General features: G+C 38.1%; 1 protein-coding gene across 1 annotated transcript in view; it reads right to left on the reverse strand.

Moving 5' to 3' along the window:
* mapkapk2a (MAPK activated protein kinase 2a) overlaps positions 1-4,213 on the reverse strand; it is a 38,583-nt gene extending 34,370 nt beyond the window's left edge. The window contains exons 1-2 of the mRNA XM_014002062.1: positions 3,753-4,213; positions 3,411-3,663 (exon numbers count right to left, since the gene is read on the reverse strand). Of these exons, the coding sequence (XP_013857516.1) occupies positions 3,411-3,626 (216 nt within the window). The 5' untranslated portion in view covers positions 3,627-3,663; positions 3,753-4,213. The remainder of the gene's footprint in view (positions 1-3,410; positions 3,664-3,752) is intronic.
* Between the last annotated feature and the right edge of the window lie 5,433 nt (positions 4,214-9,646).

Raw genomic sequence — 9,646 nt, forward strand, 5'->3', positions numbered from 1 at the left:
CGTGCGTACGCACGGTTTTATAAATCTGAATTTCTTTTGGCGTACGCCATTTTCGTCTTTTAGCCGTACGTTCATTTTTAGTATGGTTTCCAGACAATCCTTTATAAATCTGACCTCTGAACCCTGATAATCACCACAAACAGTAACCCAAACTTGACTGGGCTTCAGAGTTAACAAGGAAATAAGTCACAGGTGATTTTCAGTACCTGCTCTAATTTCCTCAGAAGCTCTGAGGAGACATCAATACTTGTCTAAACATGAGACGAATGTCCAAGAACAACAGACTTAAGCAGCTACTTACACTTGAGTTATTGCATTTCAAAAGAAGCAACAACTTAAACCCAAACAGAATAACAAGTTATATTTTCTTTTAAAAGGCTCCAAGATGTATCATAGCTTGAAGCAAATGAGGAGCTCACTGAAATGTGGCGTAAAATGTGTCACTTGACTCCACATCTGGTAGACAAGACAGGTGTGTTTTATACAGGTTCCAAGAACATTAGTCATACCCACTTGTGAAGCATAAAAGCAAGAAGCACATAAATGTGGAACAACAACAACTCRTAGAAAATAAACTAGCAAAAGAATACATCCAACCGGGCACTTGTCACTAGTAAACCAAGCAAATTGAACAACAGAGGCTTACTGTGAGACATTCAATCACTCTGTGGTCAAGCTGCTGTCATTTTATTTGCCAAAAAGGTGGAGCAAAAAAAAAAGCTGCTGTGCTAAAGATGTTGTGTGAATGGGATTTCCTATGTGAAACTGGGTGAGTTTCATAACATTAGATGGTCTGTAAAAAGCCATAAAACATTTAAAAATATCAAGCCTAATGGCAGTCATTAAAATTCACCAGGCCACAAGTGATTTGTAGCATGTATTTCAGTGTTTTCTGGCCAACGTGATTGATATTGACAGCATTTTATAAACATCTATTTCACTTCAGAGGGAAAAGCTGACAACTGGAGAACACGAGGATGAACTCAATGTGTCACCCTGCAGTGCCTTTGAGCACAGTGCAACATGTGAGAGATGATTAATATATGAACATATTAAAACCACAGATATCATCTGTCACTCAGCCCTGGTGCACATTCACCTGTCAAAGAAAACCACAGACCCAAAGCCAGCACTTGACCTGTACATGGAGTCAGGTAAGAGAAGACTCAGCCAGAAACAGAGATGTGTATCTGCAGCATTTTCAGCATCTACCAAAGAGGAGGCTGAATGGGAGGACAAGACAGAGGAGGACAGACACAAGGACTGCATTTGTTTCTGAGACACTTTGTTTGGGGCATAACATTCATCTACTTGAGCAGCTTGCCGCTGTGTCTGTAGTCACTTTTTGTGACTGCTCATTTGTAACTTCATGTTTAGTTGTAACGTTGAGACACTCGTTTGTTTGACAGGAGGCTGGGACAGGTTTTGGTTTACAGCACATATACATTCATTGCATTAACAGAGCCCAACTGGTAAATTAGAAGTAGGGGTGCTGCTCTTTGTTGTGGTTTTGTGTGGTTAGTAGGAATCCGCGATATAAACGATATACAGTAGAAACGATATAAATTTGTCCTATGATGGATATYTGTAGTCTACCGGTCAACCGCGCAAWTCTTTTTGATGATGTAACCAGCTGGAGTCAAAACAGAGGAAACGGGAAGCAGCCTGGCTGAGAGCGCAAATGAAGAGGGGGGGAAAACATAACTTATCCGGACCTGGTTCGGGTGTATGAAAATGAACGCCGAACTGTTTACATATTTACGTGATGGCACATCCTCCGGTCAGATGCCGACCGATCACACTGCCTGCTGCGGGAGGAGCGCGCGCCGCGGCGCATGGTGATGCAGCGAGGTGACTGTCAGTGCAGGTGAAGTCAGTGCTCCAGGACGCACAAAAGCTCGCCGAGTCTGGACCTCGTTTCTCCTGCGGTCATAGCGCGACGCCGCACGGCCGAATGCGCGCGCGGTTCCAAAGCGCAAATATAAAACTCAGCCTTTAAGGTGACAGTCAGACTGTCTTTCCAAAAAAAAAAAAAGGGTAAAGCATAAACATGATGATTGTCACCCCGCTGGAGCACGCACAGATTAAACACGTGAAGTGCAGAAAAAATAATCTGCAAAGTGTGTAGAAAGGAATAAATATAAGCAATTTGTTTTACCACCTTAAAACGAAGCAGGTTATTCCAAACACAGCATCCAATGGATGCAGATATCTATTACAATAAAGTTAGTGTGAGTGTGAGTGTGAGTGTGAGTGTGTGTGTGTGTGTGTGTGTGTGTGTGTGTGTGTGTGTGTGTTATTTGATTTAACCAGGTAGATCTCCCTTAAATTTAGATTTTTATGGGAGACTTAAAAGTGTCCCTTTAAAAAAGGAGATTTTAAGGTCAAATTTTTTTACCTATACATATTTATTCCACTCAATTAATGTGCGATTTATTTATTTTCTATGATAAGTTTTGTATCCTGATATATATCGTTACCGCCACTCATCATAATGTATATCGTGATATGAATTTTTTGCCATATCGCACATTCCTAGTGGTTAGACTGGAGTAGGTAAAGTAGCGTAGGTTTTCTTTCATTATTTGCTTGGAGTTTATTGCTTAGGCCTGGTGAGAGTCCAGATTTGTTTGGAAATCCGCTTTGAGTATAATTATTTTTGCTATTTTGTGCAGTATCTGAGGCGTTTTGTTCCCCCTTTTCCACGTTTTGCAAGTTTGTGTGTCAGACTGTATATTTTTCTTTCAGTAAACATTGTAACCTTGGTTCTGCCTTAAACATCTGGTTGTTTTATGTTACTTCCCTTTTAGTTAACAAGCTGGGTCCTAAAGTACTTTACCAAGTTTGGTCCCACAATAATTTTTAAAAGGGGTAGACGTGGTCTTTTCAGTTTCCAGACATTTAAAAGTGTTGCTAAGAATCATACTAAAATATATTACAAATCAGTGTTGTCATCAAAACTTATATAAAGTCTGATTATGTAGGTCAGTCAGTGTTTTTGACTGGTACTGTAGTAGGCTAATAAACGATTAGTGGTTTATGAAATTTAAAAATCAGATATAATCTGATTTTTCAAACCAATAAAAAGGCACAAATATGCCTCCCCCAAAAACCAAAGGCTTTAAATTCAGCTAGATTAATATGCTCTGGGAACACATTATTTTATTTTTTTCAAATGTCACTTTCAAAATGCTTAGACTTTAAAAATTAAGAATTTAAGTTTGTTTTTGTTTCTATTGGCACCATACCAGCTTTGTTGGTGGGGAAAAAAAACACTATACCAATGTTTTACAGAATAAATAAGACATAATTGAAGTCACAAGTACATAAAGCAAAGTTACATCAATGCTAAGATGAAAACAGAAGAGTGGTTTTCTAAGATGTGACGTCTCTCTGACACTTGAACCTACCTTTAGCGCGTACTTGTCCTCGGTATTCTTCTGGAAGATTTCCAGCACCTTGCCATTGATCCCCAGTCCCAACACCTGGCTGGTTATTTTGTAGTCGTCTGTTATGGCGTTCTTCTTGATCTGTAGGTTGGGTCTCGGGTGAAAGGGGACGAACTGGCCCGTGGGATTCTGCTGCCCGCCCGGGTTTTGAAACTGGTTTTTAACTTTGGATATCATGTTTGTAGTCTGAGCTGAACCTCAAACTATCCGCCACCTCCCAACAAAATAACACCGTACTGTCAGTCGTTTCCTTTAAACACAAACCGAGTGCTGTCCGACTTATTTGGCCTAGGACAAACTCACCAACGTGTTGAAGTAAGGCCAAGAAACAAGCAGATAGTAACGTCGATATCACAAGTTAACAAAGTGACTGGGTTAGCCGAAAAATGACCGATTAGCTAGTTGTTAGCATGCTAGCTAGAGCCTATGCTATGATCTATGAGTCTCGGCTAACAACTGAGCTATCAGTTAGCCTATCCATCTCTGGTGGTGTCCGCCTTCCACCGGTTCCTCAAAAAAAAGAAGAAAATGCGTCAGGAACTTCAGTAAAACATCCTTTAAGTTGGCTACAACACTAGGCTTTCACAATTAATAACACGAAACCTTACAACTCTACTTAAAAATACTGAAACGACCAACTAAAAGCTAGGTAATAAAGAAGAAAAGTCGGATACCGCTAACGCGACAAACAGTTCACTTTTCAGTGGACAGGTTTTACTCCTGACGTCATGATGGCCGGGTTTTTTCCCTCAGTGCTTAAAGGGGAAGTACACCTGATGAAACGACGCCGTTTWTATTAGCAAGAAAATCAAAATAAGTAGTCCACATTTTATATTTTTGTTGAGCTTGTWAAGATGTTCTTTAAGTGTACATGTTGACTTTTGCTTCGTACYCGTACCATTTATGAAGACACACTAACAAGCTTTAGAAAGGACCAGGGAGAAAGACAGAAATAGACACAAAGTAATCTCTGACCAGCGGCCTTTAGGTTACCTCAAGGTTAGGGCCTTTTCTCTTTTTTCCACACAGCTGTCTAAAATTCAATTTGATTTATTGGGTCTTCTTTTAGTGTTATAGTTTGGATGGCACACTGATATTGAAAACTTAAGATTATGAGCTTCAGTAACATTTCCTCCAAGAGAAAGAATTACAGCCTTTGGGTGCATTTTTTTGTTACATTTTGTTTAAAGTAAGCTATGTTAATAAGACCCGAGGAACTGCTATTTCTGCAAAAAATAAGGTGTAAAGACYCAGTGCTGAATGAACTGAACTGAACTGCTAAACAGAAACAATAATCAGCAAAATAATAACTAAGACAAAAGACAGAGAGCAGCTAAAAGTAGCAAAATAAATGCAGAAAGCTAAAATCAGAAAAAAAAACACTGCAGAAAGCTGAAATTAGGAAATTTGCTTAAAGCTAAAATTAACTAAACTGTAGCTAAAGATTAAAATATCAAAATAGAATCCTAAATAAGCTAAACAGATCCTAAAAGCTAAAATTAGCTAACTATGTTCTAAAAGCCGAACTTAGACTAAAATTAGCAAAACAGCAGCAAAAAGTCTAGATTAACAAAGCAATAGCTAAAGGCTAAAATGAGCAAAACAGCAGCCAAACACATAAATTAACAGGGCAGTAGGTAAAAGCTAAAATTAGCAAAACAGAAGCCAAAAGCTGAAATTAGTTACATTTAGCGGAAAGCTTTCAGGGGTCTCCAACCTTTTTTTCCTTAAGAGCTATTTTCACAAAATGAAAYTGTCCGAGAGCTACTTTTTGCAACATTTTTGCAACTTAAACCATTGGATTAAGCTTGTTTAGCACAGAAAACATCTTCAATTCACATGAAACACTGAATTTACACAAATGTGCTTTTTGTGTTTATCCATTCATATCAATGTWTTTCACACTTTTAACTTAGGGTTTAACTGCGACAAATCTGTGCACAAATAACGTCAGGTGACAGGTCTCCAATTTTTTTTTTTTTTTTGCATTGTAGACTCCAGTGGGAAGAATCCCCCTGTAGTGACATAAACCACAGCAGGAGGGGTTTCCCAGGAGCTTAGCACAGTGTGTGTCAAGGGGAACAACCACATAACCACGCGTCGTTTGCCGAGCAACCATACTGAGCCCTAAACCGTTTGGCGAAGGGACATCTATAGATTGATTGGAGTTAAATGAAAGTTTGTTTGGCCAGTGATAAATTAAATTTRGCTTCTCCTAATTTTTCATAAGCACTGARGAGCTACTTTAAATGAGCCCAAGAGCTACTGGTAGCTCACGAGCTATTGGTTGGAAACCCCTGGCTTAGATAAACAAAACAATAGCTAAAATTAGCAACACCACAAAAAAAAAACCCCACAATAGAATAAAATAGAATAACCTGAAAATGAAGTTTAGTAAAATATTTCAAAGAAGTTTATGAAATTCATGTCTGAAATGAGATTTTTTTCCCTGAGGCAGAATTACAAACGTCAGTGGTACACACCACACAGATACATTTTATTGTCTTTAATCAGTTGTCTTTTTTCTTGTCTTGATCAGAATTTTATGAAGAAACTTATTCTTTAAACAGTATTTTCTGTTGAATTTATTATSAAAGTCCCATCATTAAAAACATATTTGATCTTCATGATAAAGCATTACTTTCATACCCAAACATTAATTCTTGAAAACTTGGGAAAAAAAGAGGAAAAACTGTCACAATGTAAGGAGTGAACTGGGAATATTTTAAGGAGTGTTTTAATTTCAAGCTTATTCACCTCTGATTTCTCCCCGGGACAGTTTTGTCTAGATAACATTAGTCATGTGGAAAACATAAATCACTAGATCTTAATAAAAGTCAGAGCRTTGTTAGTTTATCTGCAACAGGAATGAAGAGGGGCTGTCCTCCCTGTACTGACAGTAATTCCTGCTCCATTTAAAGGTAAATAATTTATCTCAGGAAATAAGAGCATGTTACTTTATTGTTGCTCAGCGTTCTTTATTTAGTGCCATGTTTTTCTTAGATGAGCTTACCAATGCTTAGAATGGGATGGCTGATAAGTGTGTCAAATAAAAGAAAAACTTTATTTGTCTGAATACATTTTATTGTTGCTTTAGGTTTGATACAAAAACCTAATTATCTCAGTCAGTTTTGTGATTGTTTACATTTAACCGCWGTAACAGTTTATATGTTTATCCCCTGCCACCAAATAAATTAAAATTTGGTTTGGTAGTAGCTGAGGGTCACTCACAACACCTTTACTCTTAACTATTGCAGTTTGTCTATTTGTTTATTTATCTGTTCATCGAGAAGGAAAAACGTTTGACTGATGAAAGAATATTAGTTCACCAACTATTTCATCACAAGTCACAGGATTCAGAGCAACTTTTTTTGTAATTTCTTCCAGTTCTTCTGAAATGTCTCATTATTTAGCACATTTCTCAGAGTGGCTGTGRACGCAGAACCTTAATTGACCACTAGATGGCAGAGCAGTCTTGTTTCTTAGYAAACAAACGCCAGCTCATTTGATTTCTGCAACAGATACACTGAAACATGAAAAGTGTTGCACACAGTTTGTTTTATAAAAAGTTCAATATATGACATTTAAGATAAAGCATGATATTATCATTTACATTATGAAATGTTTGAGGAATTTGTCCTTCTGTTCACTTGGAGTATATTTCACACATTTTAATACATGATTATACACAGTAGCAGTAATCAAAAGTTTCTTTTAACCCCAAAGGCCATTTTGAGACATGTTTAGACATGTTTCAGATTTCTGTATTCATAAGTTAAATGTTTTGGAATTCAAGGCAATAACATTCTTTTTGTAGGCCGACCTGTAATAAGTCTAATTTGACAACAACGCCAAAAAAATGCAGTGACCTTCATTTCATAACAATATTTTCTGTCCGACAAGCATGGCTCCCAACTGAGCTTTATTTACAGTATTTACCTGGTTATTTCTCCCTCATCCTGACTGTGCCAAGAAGATTCGGGGGATTAATGCACCATTAAGTGAAAATGAAACCTTAAAGCAAAAGGTCAGATCTTTTAGAGTGGGGTTCTATTGAAGATTGTTAACAAATAATATCTTACATGTTGTAGACAGCTCTTTGATCAACCTTGGTTTGAAAAAAGAGCATTAAATTCTCAGTCCAATGAACCTCAGGCCAAAAGATCTGAATCTTATAAACTGCATCTTATATTACAGTTTATTGTAGGAGTGTMAAACTCATTTTCACTGAGGGCCACATGAGCATCATGGTGGCCCTCAAAGGACCAGTTGTAATCAACTTTAACATTTCATGTTTAACTACAATGTGGTATATGTGGTATATTTTGCATAGAAACAGTCTTTTAACACGTCCTCTTATAACACTGAAAAGTACAGTGTGAACAACTGACTAAATATGAAATAAGTCATGCAGAAATACTATGTTGAGATAAGATTTATCCACTTGAGCTGTGGTGAGCAACTGCCATCTTGAATTCTGAACTCTCTCACAGGCGGAGTCTTTCCAGTTTAAGGTTAAAGCTTGTAAGTGAAAAKGTTTGACTTCCCAGTACAACTGGGACGCAGAAAAAGTTTCCAGAGAAAGTGCCAGGGAGTCGAGATTTTACACGGCAAATTTTGTCAGCTGCTTGCTACTTTTGAACCCTGTGCACCTCCACATAGTGGTTGGATGCCATCATTTAGCTGGTAAAATAATCAGCATGCATTCTGGGAAATGTAGTTCATGGTCAATGCTGACTTTAATGAAGCATACACTTATTTTAAGACATTWGTATGTGTTTGAAGCTCCTGCAGGCCGCATAAAATGCCATGGTGGACCACATTTGGCCTGCGTTCCTTGACTTTGACACAAAGTTATTGTATCCCCATATGCTTAAGTATGCRCCAATCTACAGATTAAACCAGACTATGAAACTAATCCTAATGAAATCATACAGCATACATAGTTTAATTGGTCGCAGGATAGAAATATCAATGGAATACTTTCAAGATATAAACTGGAGGCTTTTTATTGCACTGTCAGAAACTTTAAACGTTGTAAGCACATTAGTTCTGTCAACATGTCAAAGAGGTACTTAGTTCTAAGGTCCAGAAATATCCTAAACTTCTTACTGTGCAGTTCATGCTCAGCCTGAGCCCAAATTTAGAGATTTTACCAAGTGCCTCAAAGCAACAGAAGATATAYGTGTTCACTTCATTCAAATAATATAATTTACCTTGAGCATTTCAAGTTTATTATAGGTGTTGCTGGTAGATGTATACAGAATGCATTTCTCTCCTATTGCTCACAGTTATGTAATAGAAACACACTTAAGTTTTTAAGAACTCCACATCTCAGAGTTCATTTTAAATACTTTGTATACGTCTGTACAAACTGAGAGATGAACAGCTTGTCCAAAGAAAATGTCACAAGCCAGTGTGTGTGCTGTTAGCTTCGTCACAGGCATTGTGGGTAAACGGTCACAGGCCCACACAATGTTTCTTTTTTTAAAATATCAAATTAACTAATATCGTCATCATTCCACACCAACGACAAAATCTGAACTCAAAACTGTCATTTGAAAAACACCATCACACATTATTCTGCACATTTATCAGTGTCAAAATCAGTAAAAAGTCAACTTTTGATATTTTTCTATATGGATGTCTGGTGTTTTTATTAACCTTTGCCTACTTTTTCCAACTAAGTGTACAAACAAGATTTCTGGCCTTGTCTTGGAGTTTTTGCGGCTTTGTCCCTGTTGTTTTACAAGGATGGGGAATGTGTGGCCTGTGCACAGAGCTGCAGCTATTTGGCACGCTGACATTTTCTTATTTTCCTCTTTCTTCCCAGAACTCTGTCCTCCCTGACGCTCGCTTTCACTGCACTTCAGTTAAACTTCTTACTGGAAGCAAATTTCGGGTGCATGAGGTACATCTCGCCGTGGCATTCTTCTCCCCCCGTTCTTCATTAGTGTGCACAAGTTTGGAGCAGTTATTTCAGGCAGGACAGAACCCCTCTTTCTCAGAATAATCCTCTGCGCCTGGCTGAAACCCTAGCCGACTCTTGATATAGACCCATGGTCAGCACCGGCTCTGATATAGGATTCTAGCACCTGAACACTCACAAGCCTTCTGCCCAACATGGGACCTGCTGAACTGGCTCACCCCACTGCTGGAAACACACACACACACACACACACACACACACACACACA

The sequence above is a fragment of the Austrofundulus limnaeus genome, unplaced genomic scaffold, assembly GCF_001266775.1.
Source record: "Austrofundulus limnaeus strain Quisiro unplaced genomic scaffold, Austrofundulus_limnaeus-1.0 Scaffold11, whole genome shotgun sequence".
Classification (NCBI taxonomy): Eukaryota; Metazoa; Chordata; class Actinopteri; order Cyprinodontiformes; family Rivulidae; genus Austrofundulus; species Austrofundulus limnaeus.